The sequence below is a fragment of the Rhinoraja longicauda genome, chromosome 23, assembly GCF_053455715.1.
Source record: "Rhinoraja longicauda isolate Sanriku21f chromosome 23, sRhiLon1.1, whole genome shotgun sequence".
Taxonomy (NCBI): Eukaryota; Metazoa; Chordata; class Chondrichthyes; order Rajiformes; family Arhynchobatidae; genus Rhinoraja; species Rhinoraja longicauda.
Window position 1 is genome coordinate 11298191 of NC_135975.1, and position 20033 is coordinate 11318223.

The 20033-nt window shown below is 43.4% G+C and overlaps 1 protein-coding gene across 8 annotated transcripts in view; it reads right to left on the reverse strand.

Annotated features, from left to right (window-relative positions):
• shank3a (SH3 and multiple ankyrin repeat domains 3a) overlaps positions 1-20033 on the reverse strand; it is a 557029-nt gene that overhangs the window by 334798 nt on the left and 202198 nt on the right. For all 8 annotated transcript variants that reach the window (XM_078419606.1, XM_078419609.1, XM_078419607.1 and 5 more), the window contains exons 6-8: positions 19744-19895; positions 16967-17134; positions 13111-13227 (exon numbers count right to left, since the gene is read on the reverse strand). In XM_078419606.1, coding sequence (XP_078275732.1) covers positions 13111-13227; positions 16967-17134; positions 19744-19895 — 437 coding nt within the window. The remainder of the gene's footprint in view (positions 1-13110; positions 13228-16966; positions 17135-19743; positions 19896-20033) is intronic.

Consider the following 20033-nt stretch of genomic DNA (forward strand, 5'->3'; position numbering starts at 1 on the left):
AGAAGAGGGGTACTGAATACCAGACTAAAGATGTTATGTTTGAATGTACGTCGTGTACGGAACAAAATGGATGAGCTTATAGCACAGTTAGAAATTGGTAGGTACGACATTGTGGGCATTACGGAGACATGTCTGAGAGAGAATCAAAGCTCGGAACTGAATATCCAAGGTTACATGGCCTCCTGACAGGTGGGCAGAGTTGGGGCAGCTCTTTTGATAGGAATTCAATTCAAGGTGACATAGGATCAGAAGATGCAGAATCCTCGTGGGTAGAGGTAAATAACTGGAAGGGTAAAAAGACCCTAACACGAGTTATTTACAGGTATCCAAACAGTAGCCAGGAATTAGGGTACAAATTACATCAGGAGATACCATCGGCATGGAAGAAAGGCAATTTTACAATGGTCAAGGGGGATTTCGATATGCAGGTGGACTGGGAAAATCAAATTGGTACTGGACCCCAAGAGAGGGAATTTGTAGAGTGCCTACAAGATGGTTTCTTAGAGGTCAGCATGATTCTGTGAAAAGGAGATCTTCCCTGATGAACCTGATAATATTATTTTAGGAAGTTAATAGCAGATAGACAAATGAGAGTCAGTGAATGTTGTTTACCTGAATTCACCTGGCTATAATGCCTCAACATTACAGTACATCCCTGTTTTATATTCTGGTCCTCTCGAAATGAATCCTAACATGGTATTTGCTTTCCTTACAACCAATTCAACCCGCAAATTAGCTTTTTAGGAATCACTAGACCAAGTGGACCCGTTGGGCCCAAACCTCTCCTGCATTGGTGCAGCACCCTGTCCTTCCCCCCACCCCCTCCCCTCTCTCCTCAACCTCCCCCCTCCCCTCCCCCCCTCCTCCCCCCTCCCCTCAGCTTCCCAATCACCTTAATAATAGCAACTCCACTAACTTCTACCCCCTGACTCCCTTGAATTTCCATCATGTTGCTGGTGTTTTATGCCGTGAAGACTAATGCAACAAAAATGTATTAATTTAATCCGCCATTTCGTTATTCCCCATTACAACTTCTCCAGCTTCATTTCCAGCGGTTCAATGTGCACTCATTTACTCTTTATATAGTCATAGAGTCTTACAGCTTGGAAACAGGCACTTCTAGCCAACATGCCCATACTGGCCAAAATACAGTAGTCCCACCTGCCTGCATGTGGCTCAATCCCTCTAAATCTGTATGTGCATATCTAAATGTTTCTTAAATGTTGCAATAGTACCTGCCTCAACTACCTCCTCTGGCATACTCTAAATGCAGATTCACCAAATTCTTAGAGTCATAGAGTCATAGAGTCCTACAGCACAGAAAAAGGCCCTTCGGCCCATCGTGGCCGCACCGCCCGTTACCAAACACAGTCTAATTTCAATCCCATTTTCCCGCATTTGGACCGTAGCCCTGAATGTTGTAGCATTTCAAGTGCCCATCCAAATGCCTCTTAAACGTTGTGAGTGTTCCCGCCTCCACCACCACCCCAGGCAGTGAGTTCCAGACTCCAACCACCCTCTGGGTGAAAAAGTTCTTTCTCACATCCCCCCGAAACCTCCCTCCCCTTACCCTGTATCTATGTCCCCTCGTTGTTGAACCTTCCACCAGTGGAAGAAGTTCCCCGCCATCTACCTTATCTATGCCCCTCATGATCTTGTGCACCTCGATCATGTCCCCTCTCAGCCTTCTCTGCTCCAGGGAAAACAACCCCAGTCTGCTCAGTCTCTCCTCATAGCCGAGGCCCTTCATCCCTGACAGCATCCTGGTGAATCTCCTCTGCACCCTCTCCAAAGCTATCACATCCTTTCTATAATGTGGTGACCAGAACTGTACACAATACTCCAGCTGTGGCCTCACCAGTGTTCTGTACAATTCCATCATTACCCCCCTACTTTTATATTCGATGCCCCGGCTAATGAAGGCCAGTAACCCATATGCCTTTTTGACCACCCTGTCCACATGTCCTGCTGCCTTCAAGGACTTGTGTACCTGTACTCCAAGGTCCCTCTGTACCCCTGTCTTCCCTAGGGTCCTTCCATTCATGGTGTACTCCCTCTCCAAGTTATTTCTGCCAAAGTGCATCACCTCGCACTTTTCAGGATTAAATTCCATCTGCCACTGCTCCGCCCATCTGACCATCTCATCTATATCTTCCCGCAGCTTGCAGATCCCTTCCTCGCTATTCACCACCCCCCCTACCTTTGTGTCATCTGCAAACTTGCTGATCATGCCCTGTACGTTGACATCCAGATCATTTATGTAGATTACAAACAGTAAGGGACCCAACACCGATCCCTGCGGCACCCCACTGGACACCGGCCTCCAGTCACAGAAACACCCTTCTACCATCACCCTCTGCCTTCTGTCACTAAGCCAGTTTTTTATCCATTTTGCCAAGGTGCCCTGGATCCCATGGGCTCTTACCTTCTTGACTAGTCTCCTGTGTGGGACCTTGTCAAAAGCCTTACTGAAATCCATGTATACCACATCCACTGCACTACCCCCATCTACCTCCTTGGTCACCCCTTCAAAAAATTAAATCAAGTTAGTCAGACACGACCTTCCCTTAACAAAGCCATGTTGACTATCCTTAATTAACCCTCGATCCTCCAAGTGAAGATCGATTCTGTCCCTCAGAATCTTTTCTAGCAGCTTCCCCACCACCGATGTCAGACTCATCGGCCTGTAGTTCCCAGGTTTATCCCTACTGCCCTTTTTAAATAATGGCACCACATTAGCTATCCTCCAGTCCTCCGGTACATCCCCTGTTGCAAGAGAGGCTCTGAAAATTTGTGCCAGAGCCCCCGCAATCTCCTCCCTTGCATCTCTCAGCATCCTGGGATACATCTCGTCAGGGCCCGGAGACTTATCCACTTTTAAGCCTGCCAGAGCCTCCAGCACCGCCTCCCTATCAATAGCAATATGCTCAAGAACATCACAACCCTCCTGCTCCATTTCTAAGTCCGCATCGCCCTCCTCCCTCGTAAAAACAGATGCAAAAAATTCATTTAAAACATCTCCTGCATCCTCTGGCTCCACACACAGCTTTCCACTATGGTCCCTGATGGGCCCCACTCTTTCCCTCGTTATCCTCTTACCCTTGATATACTTATAGAACACTTTGGGATTTTCTTTTATTTTGCCCGCTAGTGCTATCTCATGGCCCCTTTTTGCTCTCCTAATTTATTTTTTAAGAACCGCCCTACACCTTCTGTATTCCTCTAATGATGTCTGTGCCTTAAGTTCTTTATGCCTTCCAAAAGCCCCCCTTTTTTTTCGAATCAATCCTACTATATCGTTCGACATCAAAGGTTCTTTGGACTTGTTTGTCCCACCCTTAAACTTTAGGGGAACATGCTTCCTCTGTACTTTTTCAATTATTCCTTTGAATGACTCCCACTGTTCTGATGCGGTCCTCCCCACGCGAAGCTGATCCCAGTCCACCGGGGCCAACTTCTGCCTTATCAGATTAAAATCGGCCTTGCCCCAATTTAGAAATTTTCCTCTTTCCTCTGGTCCCTCTTTATCCTTTTCCATTACCACCTTAAATATCACTGAATTGTGATCACTGTCACCAAAATGCTCTGTCACTGACACTTCAGCCACCTGTCCGGCCTCATTTCCCAAGATTAAGTCCAATACCGCCCCCTCCCTTGTTGGACTTTCAACATATTGGCTCAAAAAGCCCTCCTGGATGACCCTTAGGAACTCTGCACCCTCAGGGCCCTTGACACTTTGGCTATCCCAATCAATATTCGGGAAGTTGAAATCCCCTACTATTACTACCCTGTTGTTTTCACACCCCCCCCCCCCCCGAGATTTGCCTACAAATATGTTCTTCTATTTCCCTCTGACTGTTTGGGGGTCTGTAGTATACACCCAGTAAGGTGCATGCCCCTTTTCTATTTCTCAATTCCACCCAAATAGCCTCATTTGAGGAACCCGCTAATATGTCATCCCTTCTTACAGCAGAAATAGATTCTTTGATTAATACTGCAACACCCCCTCCCCTTTTTCCCTGCTCTCTGTCTCTCCTGAAGATTCTATACCCTGGAATATTGAGCTGCCAGTCCTGCCCTTCCTTCAACCATGTTTCCGTAATGGCAACAATGTCGTACTCCCATGTGTTCAGTAACACCTTTAATTCATCCCCCTTGCTTCCAATACTCCTTGCATTAAAATAAATGCCGTTCAGACTTGCCCTACCCCATTGTGCTGGGGCATTCTTGTTCTGCCTCCCAATCTGACCAGTTTTTTCCTCTATATTTTCCTTCTCCTCACCCCCTATACTAGCTCCATGCTGTATCCCAACCCCCTGCCAAATTAATTTAAACCCTCCCCAACAATGCTAGCAAACCTCCCCGCCAGGATATTGGTCCCCCTCTGGTTAAGGTGGAGACCGTACAACTATAATAATAATAATAAACATTTATTTTTTATAGCGCTTTTCCAAATGCTCAAAGACGCTTTACAACACAGTCAAGACATAAAAACAAATAAACGAACTGTCCTGACGGGACACAATTACAATTTTAACACAAACAGCCATCACAGTGATTGCTCCAGGCACACCCTCACTATGATGGAAGGCAAAGAAAAGTCTTATCTCCTTCTCATTCTTCTCCGGTGGTGCCACGAGGCGATCGAGGCTCCCGACTTTTGAAGCCCCCACCGGGCGATGGAAAGTCCCAGGGCCGAGCCGAGCAGGCGGATGAAGGTCCTGAGCCCCCACCGGGCGATGGAAAGTGTCGCGGCCTGGCCACGCAGGGCGATGAGGGGCCTGCGAGCGGGTCGATCAAACCTCGCGCTTCGGGGCGGTCGAAGCTGCTACGGCTGGAGCTCCCGAAAGCCAGTCGGCAGCCAGGGACCTACGAACTCCCGATGTTGCGGTCTGCAGGGCCCACGGCCGAAGCCTCCGAGATGGTAAGTCCAGGCCCTGCGACCGGAGTCTTCAAGGTCAATCCCAGCTGGAGGCCGCCGACTCCACAGTGTTAGGCCGTAGCGCGAACGGAGATACGACACGGTAAAGGTTGCATCTCCGTTGAGGAGGAGATTGGAAAAAAAGGTTTCCCCCACCCCCCCACCACCCCCCATATATACTGAGTTAAAAATAAATCAAAAGATACATTTAAACGATAACAATAGACAAAAAACAAAAAAAAGACAGAGAGACTGCCGGTGAGCCACAGCTGCAGAACGCAGCTACGCAACTGCAACGTGACCTCCCAACTTCTATGCTCAAAGCTCTGACTGATGAAGGCCATTGTGCCAAAAGCCTTTTTGACTACCCTATCTACAGTGCATTCAGAAAGTATTCAGACCCCTTCCCATTTTCCACATTTTGTTACGTTACAGCCTTAATTTAAAATGGATTAAAAAAAAAAAATTAATCATCAATCTACACACAACACCCCATATAAAAAAGTGAAAACGGGTGTTTAAACATTTTTGCAAAGCAATTACAAAAATAAATAACTGAAATAACACATTTACATCAGTATTCAGACCCTTTACTTAGTACTTTGTGAGGCACCTTTGGCAGCGATTACAGCCTCAAGTCTTCTTGGGTATGACGCTACAAGCTTGGCATACCAGTATTTGGGTAATTTCTCCCATTCTTCTCTGCAGATCCTCTCAAGCTCTGTCAGCTTGGATGGGGAGTGTCGATGCACAGCTTTTTTCAGGTCCCTCCAGAGATGTTCGATCGGGTTCAAGTCCGGGCTCTGGCTGGGCCACTCAAGGACATTCACAGACTTGTCACGGCCACTCCTGTGTTGTCTTGGCTGTGTCCTTAGGGTCATTGTCCTGTTGGAAGGTGAACCGCTGCCAGGTCCAGAAAGCTCTGGAGCAGGTTTTCATCAAGGATCTCCCTGTACTTTGCTCCGTTCATCTTTCCCTCAATCCTGACTAGTCTCCCAGTTCCTACCGATGAAAAACATCCTCACTGCATGATGCTGCCACCACCATGCTTCACCATAGGTATGTTATTGGCCAGGTGATGAGCGGTGTCTGGTTTCCTCCATTCAGGCCAAAGAGTTTAATCTTGGTTTCATCACACTGGAGAATCTTGTTTCTCATGGTCTGAGAGTCCTTTAGATGCCTTTTGTAAAACTCCAAGTGGGCTGTCATGTGCCTTTTACTGAGGAGTGGCTTCCGTCTGGCCATTCTACCATAAAGGCCTGATTGGTGGAGTGCTGCAGATATAGTTGTCCTTCTGGAAGAAGGAACCTTCTGGAAGGTTCTCCCATGTTCACAGAGGAACTCTGGAGCTCTGTCAGCGTAACCATTCGGTTTCTTGGTTACTTCCCTGACCAAGGCCCTTCTTCCCCGATTGCTCAATTTGGCCGGGCGGCCAGCTCTATGAAGAGTCCTGGTGGTTCCAAAGTTCTTCCATTTGAGAATGGCGGAGGCCACTGTGCTCTTCAGGACCTGCAATACTGCAGAAATTGTTTGATACCCTTCCTCAGATCTGTGTTTCAACACAATGCTGTCTCGGATGTCTACGGACAATTCCGTCTTCATGGCTTGGTTTTTGCTCTGACATGCACTGTCAACTGTGGGACCTTATATAGACAGATGTGTGCCTTTTCAAATCATGTCCAATCAAATGTCCAATTCTGTGGCAGAGAATTCCACAAATTCACAACTCTCTGGGTGAAAAAGTTTCTTCTCATCTTAGTTTTAAATGGCCTCCTCTTTATTCTTAGACTGTGGCCCCTGGTTCTAGACTCCCCCACTTTGGGAATTTTTTTCCTGCATCTAGCTTGTCCAGAACTTTTATAATTTTATACGTTTCTATAAGATCCCCTCTCAACCTTCTAAGCTCCAGTGAATACAATCCCAGTCTTTCCAATCTTTTCTCATATGACAGTCCTGCCATCCCGCCATACCTTTTATAAAGGCAAGAGGAATATTCATCCTGAAAAGTTACTACAGGCCAGTTCAAGTTTTCATATTTTCATGGCACTGCAATTTCCGCCAAGTTCATTGGCTGACTATGTGGAACAAACATTATGCGCATTTGTGTTCTGGAACTTTGAAAGACCTGGTTCTAATTTTAAGACCAAGCTCCTTGATCCTAGACTCTCATGTCAGCAGAAATAGTTTATCCTCTCCATTGGTCCTCCGATTATGTCACTCCTTAACATCAAAGCCATTTACAAATGCTTTGCATGGTGATGGCCAACATAAATTGTGTGACATCAAAACATTTATTCCACACACTTTCCAATCATTCATTACCTCCTTCTAATTAGTCCATTTCCTATCCATGTCAATAATTAAGTAAATTTCCTCGAGTTTCAAGTTTAATTCATAACCTGTGGATGTCCATGTAAATAATTTATGGATATTCCACTGCCCATTACAATAGTTATCCTTTCAAAAGCAAACCTTAAACCTTTGACATTCCTCAACATGTTAATCAAGAAGCTATCCTGTCAACAGTCTACATCTCTCCCCATGCAGATGTCAAGCTTATTCTGAATGAACTGTACTCTGCTACCAATAGCCTCGAGACAAAACATCCTGAAGCCCTGGTCATTCGGGGACATTTTCTTCCCAGTTGTTATCAGACATCTGAACTGTTCTCTCACCAGCTAGACGGCGGTCCTGACTTTCCATTTACTTCATTGGAGACCTTTGAACTATCTTTAATCAGAATTTATTGGACTTCATCTTGCACTAAATGTTATACCCTTTATCCTGTATCTCTACATTGTGGACGGCTTGATTCTAATCATGTAAAGTCCTTTCGCCGACCGCATAGCATGCAACAAAAAAGCGTTTCACTGTACCTGAAAACACGTGGCAATAATAAACCAAACTAAACTAATACTAATACTTGTAACTGCGATGAGAGAAAGACTAAAGCCTATTGGTTTCTCCACTGCTCAAGGATGTGCCATGTATGTTTTGGAATCTTGCTGAGGTCAATTTACAAATTTTGCATTGTGCCCATCAATTAAAAGTTCAATGAGTCATGTTGCTGGACATGAAAAGAGATCATTTCAGAAAATCCAGTCAGATGAAACAGGCATGACCCCACCCTTTACAAAGACATGCTGCCATTTCCACTGATCAACAGAAAAGTTCCAAGATGTTGAATCAATTGCACTATTTCTATGATAATTTTTGCACAACAAATGCTCAGCCAACAGCTTAACTAAATTCACAAGTTAACTCCATGTCAGCTCATCTCTTGTTATACCATCTCTCAACGTGAAATTATTTCATTCTAATTCATTAAGGCCACTGCACACCAACTTGCCACTCCCAACCCTTCAAAACTTTTTGTATTTTACCTGATCACCTGGTATATTTAATTCCAAGTCCTTACCATCTTATCACCGTTGCAATAATGATCAACACGATTGTATCATGGAAGCTGAATTTGTGCTTGCAATTCATTCAAATTATTATTTATACTTTACACTTTTCCACTTTATATGTTTGTGTAAATTATGTTTATTCGGGGAAACACACACATTGGTTCTTCTTCAATGCCAACTCAAACATTTCTTAATTCCTTCTACTTGAATTATTTTTGAATTTTCCATCCCGTGTGGTACCTTAAACATAATTTCTGACTATTGATTTATTTAATTCTCCCTAATTTTTCTTTCTTGTTGCAATTTTTATTCAAATTCTCTTTTTCTTTTGAACCATCATTTTCCCAATCCCATTTAATAGCTTAAGGTCGTTTTGGACCACACCACACATGGTTATCAGAGGGGCCCTGGTCTCAACCATTTTTATATGGAACGTAGGAGTATGGTTCTTTACTGTACAATGAAATGGAATCCTCTTTTGTTCATCACTTCTTAAACCAAATATTCACCTCAGTTTACCTTATTTTAACATGCATATGGACAGGGAAATAATCCAGAGATTGTACTCCTTAATATCCTATTCTTTAATGTAGCACCACAAATTCTCCAAAGTTTGTTCAAACCAACATGATGGATGTATTGGCAGACTCCTCCCTCAACTTCAAACATATATGTTATATGTATATTTTTACAATACTGGAGAGATTTTGAGGAACAAGATTATTATTCAGGTTTTTACACCAATACACTGTTCTTAACAAAAATCTACCCATCATGTGAAACCTTATAAATAACAGATATAAATTAGATAACTTCAAGACCGAAAGTCAAAAACGTTTTTCATGAGACAAATTTTCATCGTTTTACCACCATTTAGGACACCAAAAATGTGACATAAAAACTCTGCCACATTTATCCATGAATATTTAATTCATAAATAAACTTCATATGGCCCGTCATACATATACATTTTTATAATGATCTAGGGAAATGTCTTCATCAATACCAGGAGAAAAATACAGTAACATGTCTGGTATTCAGCCTAGCAACGACCCGGTAATGGTCGTTGTGCCATTGTCTATTGTCACAACGACCGTTATCGGGGTCGGCACCTCCGTAAGTTAAACCACTGAGGCTCCAAACCTCCACTGCTTTTCACAAACCTCAACGAGGTATCCTGTGGTAGTAGTGACTTTGGGGTGAGTTAATTATTTTTTCTTATATTCAAATTTTATATATCAAAAACATTGTGGTGTCAAAAACACAATGACCGTTTATGATATATTCTCCGACTTTTTAAAGTCAATAAAAAACATTTTGGGGGCATAAATTGGTCATTAAAACTAAGAAACTGAGCCAATCTTCAGTTTGGCAACAGACTGTCTCTTGTTTACCTTTCGTACGGACCAAGTCGCTAACTTCATTCCTTCCTGTCAACCTCCAGAAGCTCCACAACGACCGTGACGGAGACAAAAATCATCAGACCCATGTCAGCTTACAAAGATGTTAGTGTCTGTGTAAATACTGTGTGAATATAAACTTTCTCCTGCAGTCCCTGAACATGAAATGCCTTCAAGTTAGTTCACAACAACACTCTGAAGAACAAGGTATTTTTGTTAAATATATGTATCAAATACGACTTGGTAATTTATTTCAGTCTTTTCTTCAGACTAAAGAAGGGTCTCAACTCTCAACAGAGCCACTCCAGCACTCTGTGAAACATCACCTATCCACCCTCGCCAGAGACGCTGCCTGACCCGCCCAGCCACTCCAGCACTGTGAAACGCACCCATCCATGTCCCCCAGAGATGCTGCCCGACCCGCTGAGCCATTACAGCACTCTGTGAAACATCACCTATCCAAGCTCTCCAGAGACGCTGCCCGACCTGTCGAGCCACTCCATCACTCTGCAAAACGCCACCCATCCATGCTCTCCAGAGGCGCTGCCTGACCCGCCGAGCCACCCCAGCACTCTGTGAAACATCACCTACCCACGCTCTCCAGAGGCACTGCCCGACCCGCCGGGCCACCCCAGCACCCTGCGAAACTTCACCTACCATGTTCTCTAGAGATGCTGCCCGACCCACCAAGCCACTCCAGCACCCCGTGAAATGTCACCTATCCATGTTCTCCAGAGATGCTGCCTGAGCCGCTGAGTTACTCCAGCACTCTGTGAAACGTCACCAATCCATGTTCTCCAGAGATGCTGCCCGACCCGCCAAGCCGCTCCAGTACTCTAGGAAACATGACCTACCCACGCTCTTCAGAGACGCTGCCCGACCCGCCGAGCCACTCCAGCACCCCACGAAACGTCACTTATCCATGTCCTCCAGAGATGCTGCCCGAGCCACCGAGCCACTCCAGCACTCTGTGAAACGTCATCTATCCATGTTCTCCAGAGATGCTGCCTGAGCCGCTGAGTTACTCCAGCACTCTATGAAACGTCACCTATCCATGTTCTCTGGAGATGCTGCCTGAGCTGCTGAGTTACTCCAGCACTCTGTGAAACGTCATCTATCCATGTTCTCCAGAGATGCTGCCTGAGCCACCGAGCCACTCCAGCACTCTATGAAACGTCACCTATCCATGTTCTCCAGAGATGCTGCCTGATCCGATGAGTTACTCCAGCACTCTGTGAAACATCACCTATCCATGTCCTCCAGAGATGCTGCATGTTCTGCTGAGTTACTCCAACACTCTGTGAAATGTCACCTATCCATGTTTATACATGCCCCCCCCCCCCCCCCCCCCATTTCAGGGCACCATAATGTTTGGGACACATGGCTTCACAGGCATCTGTAATTGCTCAGGTGTGTTTAATTGCCTCCTTAATGCAGGTATAAGGGAGCCTTCAGCACCGAGTCTTTCCTCCAGTCTTTCACCTTTTGAAACTTTTATTGCTGTTTATCAACATGAGGACCAAAGTTGTGCCAATGAAATTTGCCTCTACTTACAAATGAAGCCAAAGATACAATGTATTGTAAGGTATGTTTTTCTTATGTAACGCATTCAGATGGATACAGTATTCTACTACATGGTCAGGTGAATGAAGTGGAAACGGTGTTTGCAATTTTATTGTTCCGTGTGGTATTCATAGACATAGAAAGGAATAAGAAATACGTGCACTTACTGCGCCAACCAGGTCACTGGTGGATACCACGTGACAACCATTACACAAAATGTATTTGTGTATTCCGATGCCATTTTCGGAAACTTGCCATCTTTTCTTGCTATCTTTTCTTATATTTTTTGTTCATACTATGTTAGTCATGAACCCAATAATGTGCTTGTCAACTTTTTTGAAGGAATTTTGAAATTTGCCCCCCTATGTCACATTATGAGGCGTGTGAGTGAGGTAAAGAAAAGAGTAAAAGAGCCGACCGTTTGTGCGAGGCGTAGAACGGGGGTCAAAAAATTGGACATTTTTTGAAAATTTACACACAAAATTACCAGTTTCAAGCCTCTTTTAGTGCATTTCAAAGTAAAAACAGACATTACAAAATAATGTGAATATGTCACTGTACACTAATAACATTTTGAAGTAAATTCGCACATTAATTGATAATCAGCCCAAAAAGGTGGTAATTGGCTTTTCTGCTGTGTTTTATATTTTAACCCTGTTTTAATTAAGTTAGTTACATAATCTTGCACTTAAATTTAATATTTACTCATTACAGTTCCACTACTGATTTTCTGGCACTCTTGGTTCCAGAGCTTTGCTGGTTTATCCAGCAGGCCGTGGAAGACAGCTATGGGGATAGATTTGCTGGCTCCAGCTGGGCTGGAGTTCCAGAGCCCCGGCCGCAGATTGCAAATTCAACCCACCGATCGGCCGTGGAAGTCCTGATGAGATCGAGATTGGCTGCCTTGCCCAGCCAATGTGCCACATTTTCGGGTAGACTTCCAGGGCGCCAGGGGATTTCTCGCGGAACCTCTAGTGACCTCTAATGGCCGAATTGACAAATTGGCCATGGAAGTCCCGATGAGGTCGAGATTGGCTGCCTTGCCCAGCCTAGGTGCCACATTTCCTGGGAAGCGATTTCTCGCGGAACCCCTAGCGACCTCTAGCAGAACCTAGCAGAACCTAGTGTTCATTACAAGTCTACAATCGTTTTTTTTTCTTTCTTTTTTCGATCCGATTTCTCCGTTTATTTCTCAAAGTGAAAAACGCGGAAACCATGCAAAAAGCGCAGAAAATGGATTAAAAAATGCGGAAATCCGCGCAAACGCGGAAAATTCACATGCCTGCATTATTGTGTGCCAGTATTGTAAAAATACACAAACGCTCCCTTCACAGGAACAGGTACTACAGGCCACATGCCTCTAAACCTCTCTTCCTACATATGCATTCCCATAATTTCAACTACAGGCTCTATTAATTCCATCTTTCTATTTCCATAATCACAACTCCCTCTTTCTTCCTACTTGCACTCTGCTTTCAACTTACATTCTTCTCCTAAACTCTTCATCCTCCCAGCCTCCATTCTCACCTAACCCTCATAACCTTTGTACTTGTTTTGACACCTGAACCTTCCATTCCCTTTCCCATTTTGTTCTTCACCTATCCTCTCAACATTCCCACTTACATTCTATGACATCATCCTATGGTCTTCCTAACAGTCTATCCACAACACTCTCATCCTCCTGCCTTCACTCTCCCATTCTGGCATGACCACAAATAAGTCGCGTTTCTAGAGTCCTCACCATTCCTGCATTCTGCAGTTCACTTCTTAATCCAATCACTGCCCTATCCCAGGCAACCTCCCACCAATTACTGACCTGATTATAGAGTGCACAGATATGCAGAGCAGTGTTCCCCGAGGCATTCTGTGTGCTCATGTCCGCTCCATAAAACAGCAGGTGTTCTAGATGTTGCACATGCCCATACCGGCAAGCCTGAATTAAAACAGTCAATGATTAGAATTGCAATAGGCCATCACTAGTTTATTTACAATCAATCCTTCCACCTGTGAGTATCACTGAAAAGTATAGCATTTATTTGTCTTCTTGCAATTTCCTCACACAACAAATACAGTGCCCTCCATAATGTTTGGGACAAAGACCCATCATTTATTTATTTGCCTCTGTACTCCACAATTTGAGATTTGTAATAGAAAAAATCGCATGTGGTTAAAGTGCACATTGTCAGATTTTAATAAAGGCCATTTTTATACATTTTGGTTTTACCATGTAGAAATTACAGCAGAGTTTATACATAGTTCCCCCATTTCAGGGCACCATAATGTTTGGGTCACAGCAATGTCATGTAAATGAAAGTAGTCATGTTTAGTATTTTGTTGCATATCCAATGACTGCTTGAAGTCTGCGATTCATGGACATCACCAGTTGCTGGGTGTCTTCTCTGATGATGCTCTGCCACGCCTGTATTGCAGCCATCTTTAGCTAATGCTTGTTTTGGGGGCTGGTCCCCTTCAGTTTTCTCTTCAGCATTTAAAAGGCATGCTCAATTCGGTTCAGATCGGGTGATTGACTTGGCCACTCAAGAATTTACTATTTTTTAGCTTTGAAAATCTCCTTTGTTGCTTTAGCAGTATGTTTCGGATCATTGTCTCGCTGTAGAATGAACTGCCGGCCAATGCGTTTTGGGGCATTTGTTTGAACTTGAGCAGATAGGATGTGTCTACACTTCAGAATTCATTATGCTGCTGCCATCAGCAGTTGTATCATCAATGAAAAGTGAGCCAGTTCCTTCAGCAGCCATACATGCCCAGGCCATAACACCCTCACCACCATCATATCATATCATATCATATCATATATATACAGCCGGAAACAGGCCTTTTCGGCCCTCCAAGTCCGCGCCGCCCAGCGATCCTCGTACATTAACACTATCCTACACCCACTAGGGACAATTTTTTTTTACATTTACCCAGCCAATTAACCTACATACCTGTACGTCTTTGGAGTGTGGGAGGAAACCGAAGATCTCGGAGAAAACCCATGCAGGTCACGGGGAGAACGTACAAACTCCTTACAGTGCAGCACCCGTAGTCAGGATCGAACCTGAGTCTCCGGTGCTGCATTCGCTGTAAAGCAGCAACTCTACCGCTGCGCTACCGTGCCGCCCATTTTTCACGTTTCACAGATGAAGTGGTAAGCTTTGGATCTTGGGCAGTTCCTTCTCTCCTCCATACGTTACTCTTGCCATCACTCTGATATAAGTCAATCATCGTCTCATCTGTCCACAAGACCTTTTTCCAGAACTGTGGTTGCTCTTTTAAGTACTTCCTGGCAAACTGTAACCTGGCCATCCCATTTTTGCGGCTAACCAGTGGTTTTGCATCTTGCAGTGTAGCCTCTGTATTTCTGTTCATGAAGTCTTCTGCAGACAGTGTTCATTGACAAATCCACACCTGTCTCCTGAAGAGTGCTCTCTTTCTTCTTAATGATGTTCCAAACAGTTGATTTTGGTAAGCCTAAGGTTTGGCTGATGTCTCTAACAGTTTTATTCTTGTTTCTCAGTCTCATAATGACTTCTTTGACTTTCATTGGCACAACTTCGGTCCTCATGTTGATAAACAGCAATAAAAGTTTCCAAAGGTGATGGAAAGACCGGAGGAAAGACTAGGTGCTGAGAGATCTCTTATACCTGCATTAAGGAGGCAACTAAATGCACCTGAACAATTAGAAACACCTGGGAAACCATGTGTCCCAAACATTATGGTGCCCTGAAATGGGGGGAAACACAGCTGTAATTTCTACATGGTGAAACCAAAATGTATAAAACTACCCTCTAATAAAATCTGACAATGTGCACTTTAACCACGTGATTTTTTTCTATTACAAATCTCAAATTGTGGAGTACAGAGGCAAATAAGTGAATGATGGGTCTTTGTTCCAAACATTATGGAGGGCATTGTATTTTGCTCGGTGACTTCAGAGTGCAAATTCAACTTGCATTTGCATAGTATCTTCAACATAGTTAAACTTCCCACACAAAAGCTGGTATTGAAGCAAAGCATGTGGTAAAAAGCAAGATAATTAAAAGTTTAGTTAAAGAAGGAGTTTTTTAAGGAACTTATCAAAAGAGATTGAGGTATAGAAATAGGTTAGTATAGGGAAAGAATACTAAAGTTTGGAGCTAGTTGAAAAAACTGTCAGTCTAAAAAACTGTAACTAACTGTCTAAACTGTGATTAAGGAAGTTGGACCAAGGCCAGAAAAACTGAGTTCTCATAGGACTGCTGTGCTCTGCTAAGGTATAGAAAGCAGGAGGAAAACCAGCAATGGAGTGATTTTAAAATCTAGGTGTTTGATGTGACTGCCCTTGCTCTGAACATTTGAACAAACAGAGAACCAAGAAGCTTGATAAAAATGAAGTAAATGAAAATAAAGGGGGAATGTCTCCATTGGATAGCGTCATGTCTGACAAAGAGAAAGATGGTCATCCCAGGTTGTGAAGGTCGGTAACAACACTGAGGAGGAGGATTTCCTGGAGTGTATACGGGATAGTTTTCTAAGCCAATATGTAGAGGAACCAACTAGAGGGCAGGCCATACTAGACTGGGTATTGTGTAATGAGGAAGGATTAGTTAGCAATTTTGTTCTGCAAAGCCCCTTGAGCAACAGTGACCATAATATAGTAGAATCTGCAGTAAGATAGAGAGTGGCACAGTTAATTCAGAGACAAGGCTCCTGAACCAAAAGAAAGGTGATTTTGATGGTATGAGATGGGAATTGGCTAGGATAGACTGGCAAATCATACATAAAGGGTTGACGGTGGATATGCAATGGCAAAGATTTAAAGATCGCGTGGATGAATGACGACAATTGTTCATCCCTGTCTGGCGTAAAAATAAAACAGGGAAGGTCGCTCAACAGCGGATAATGAGGGAAAATAGGGATAGTGTTAAATCCAAGGAAGAGGCAATATAAATTGGCCAGAGGAAGCAGCAAACCGAAGGAGTGGGAGAAATTTAGAATTCAACAGAGGAGGACAAAGGGGTTAATCAAGAGGGGGGAAATAGAGTATGAAAGAAAGCTTGTGGGGAATATAAAAACTGACTGTAAAAGCTTCCATAGATATGTGAAGAGGAAAAGATTAGTGAAGAAAAATGTGAGTCCCTTACAGTCAGAACCAGGTGAGAGCTCTCAAGATTGATTCCAGAATCTTAGTATGGATTGCATACAAAGAAGTTGCCAACTTCCTCACGGCTTTTTTCAGTGTCATAAAGGCATGATGCCTTCCAGCTGCTTTGTGTTGCCATAAGATCTTGAAGACAGTGAACAATGAAGCCTCAATATTTTTTATTGCAATTCCGTTCAAGGCATGTTGGATGTATATCAGAACATTGATAATGGCTGAAATTTGCATCGGGTGGCTCAGTTGCTTCTAGAATCCTCCACCTAAATTGGTCACATGGCATTTGGTAACATCTATAGCTCCCTCCCAGTTCCACAGCCCCAGCAAAATGGATAAGCTCCTGCTATGAGAAATCAAGGGGAATGAACAGGTTACATTCTGTAATTAGGGCCGAATGGCCTACTCCTGCACCTATTTTCTATGTTTCTGTGTAATCTCCAACTATTATTACATCACTCATTCATGTAATAGTGTCCTAGTTCAAGTCAGTACATTCTGTCCCTGTCAAACATTTGCCAAAAGATAGTTTTACCTGATGGATTTCCTGCCAGCCATTTTCATCCATACAGCCCACATTGGCACGGTCATGCAGAATCAGTTCACAACAATAAGGGTCTCCGCCCACCATTGAAGTATGGTACAAAGGTGTTAACCCCCGGCTGTCCTTGTAATCTGGGGAAGCACCCAGATCTAATAGGGTCTGTACAAAAGAGACAGAAAAGATGGTTGCTAAAGGATGTACCAATATACGATATACAGTCATAGAGAATGGTTATTTCAGGATGTTCAACACAATGCAGTTATTACAATAGGCACTCAAATTCCATTAATGGTGAGAGAAGCGCAAACAATGCAGTCATTGTTTTATAATGTTAAAAAAGGAATTAAACAGAGAAGATTCAGAGAAACATTTTCTTCCATTGAAGTATTCTATAAAGAAGGACCACAATCTTAAAATTCGAAGTATGCTGTTTAAGAGTAACATCAGTAAGCATTCTTTCACAGAACAGATAGAAGTATTCTGGAACTCTCTTACCTTTTAGACCAAAAGTAAGTTTCTGCTTTCAAAATTACACATATTTATTTGCATCCAAAAGAAAATTTCGTAAAGGTTTCAAGGTTGAAAGGTCTATAAGATATTATCTATTTTGCTGGTTGACTATGATCAATATTGCCCAGACAACAGGAACAATTCCTCAACTTTTCTCTGAATACAGTTTGGGATCTGACAGTTCCAATTATGAGAGGCAAAGCCTTGTTTATTATCTAGTTTGAATGATGACAGTTCTGACAGTGCAGCCATTCTTCAATACTGCACCAAGGAGTCAGACTCCAAAATGGGCACAAGATCTGGAGTGGTGATCAAATCCATTACCTTTAGACTCATCAGAATGCCATCAGTGTGTCTCATGTACATATACAGACACACCCTTCACACATGCGTCATTTCTGAGTTACGACTATAAGAAGTATAGTGCCCCAATTCAGCTCCTTTACTTCTTGCATGTTTTAACTAACACTGTGCATAGTTTCACATTTCCAGCCAATGCTTTTGCCAAGGAGCGACTTTTTTTGTGAGTAACATAGTTTAAGGCTATAAGAAAATAACTGCAGATGCTGGTACAAATCGATTTATTCACAAAATGCTGGAGTAACTCAGCAGGTCAGGCAGCATCTCGGGAGAGAAGGAATGGGTGACGTTTCGGGTCGAGACCCTTCTTCAGACTGATGTCGGGGGTGGGACAAAGGAAGGATATAGGTGGAGACAGGAAGATAGAGGGAGATCTGGGAAGGAGGAGGGGAAGGGAGGGACAGAGGAGCCAACTTCAGATAGCTCCTCTGTCCCTCCCTTCCCCTCCTCCTTCCCAGATCTCCCTCTATCTTCCTGTCTCCACCTATATCCTTCCTTTGTCCCACCCCCGACATCAGTCTGAAGAAGGGTCTCGACCCGAAACGTCACCCATTCCTTCTCTCCCGAGATGCTGCCTGACCTGCTGAGTTACTCCAGCATTTTGTGAATAAATAGTTTAAGGCTAGTTCACTGGCAGAACAGCAGGAGACCGAGTGGACATCATATAGCTAAATGGGTCAGCTGATTCAAGTGAGCATTATTCAGTCCATTAAATGTCAAGGGGAGAAATAGAAAGTAACCACTTGTTTACTACAATGATTGCTGGACTCCCATGGAGGTCAGACAACTGAAACTAGGATTGCATTACATGCAATTTTGAGGATTACGGGACAAATTCGCTGGGGAATGAACAGATGAAAGGCACAAATTGTTGGTAAATTTGTAGATGTCACCAACATTGATATAGTAGACAATGAGGAAGGATATCTAAGTTTACAACAAGATTTAGATCAGTTCAGAAGGTGGAACAAAGAATGACAAGTGAAATATTAATCTGACAAGTGTAAGGTGTGTAATTTTTTACTGTGTCAAACTAGGGCAGGGCTTACACAGTAAATGGTAGAACCCAGAGAGTGTTGCAGAACAGAGAGATCTGGGAGTACCGGTGCATGGTTTCCTGAAAGTGGGTAGTCAGGTGGACAGTGTGGAGAAAAAGGCTGTTCAAACACTTGCCTTCATTGGGAGGGGTGCTGAGTACAAAAGTTATGACATCATGGTGCAACTCTACAAGTTGTTGGTAAGATCACACTTGGAGTGCTGTGTGCAGTTCTGGTTACCCAGGTATTGGGAGGATTGGAGCAGAGGAGGCTGACGGGTGACCTTATTGAGATCACAACAGGTATGGATAAAATGAATGCTCACAATCGGTTTTTTCCAGGGCATAGGCTTAAGGTGAGAGGGAGGATATTTTAGAGGGAATTCAGAGGCAACCTTTTCGCTCAGTGTAGAAGCGAATATCATTACAACTTTTATAAGATATTTGGACAGATAAATGGATAGGAAGGGTTTAGAGGGCTATGGGTCAAATGCAGACAAATGGAACTAGCCCAGAATGGCAACTTGGTCAGCATGAATGGGTTGGGCCGAAGCTGATGAATCAAACGTGCTTATCCATCAAACGAGTTTCATATTGAGGGGATAGTGGAGGGAGATGGAGAGGACAAAGCAAGATCGGGGCTCTTTGCTCATTATTACCATTAGCATGTGATTTTTCTACATTCACTTCAAAGTGTGATTAATTGCACCCTATTGCCATGCACTCACTGGTGTTACACTATAAAAAATGTTAGTGTGAAATTGTGTACGCATTGTCAATACAGCTCGAACCATAATCAAAGTATCCTTAAGCATGAAATCAGGTAACCATTAATGGTGTAATGGTAGAATTATCTACTTACTATTAGTGCTGCATGATTCTGACATCGTACGGCCTTGTGTAAAGCTGTTAATCCATCCCGGGTCCTAAAGTCCAAATGAGCTCCCCCACTTTTCAGCAACTTGATGATTTCAGATGTGTTCTCCAATTGTGCAGCCAATGTTAATGGACAATCTGATAGCAAGTGACAGGTAATATGTGAATTACATCAGTAAATTATTCTGTCAAAATCAAAACCAAAAATAAATGTATTAATGTAATTAAAGCAGGGTATAAAATTAAGTCAATGACCAGTTCTCATAAATTCATTGC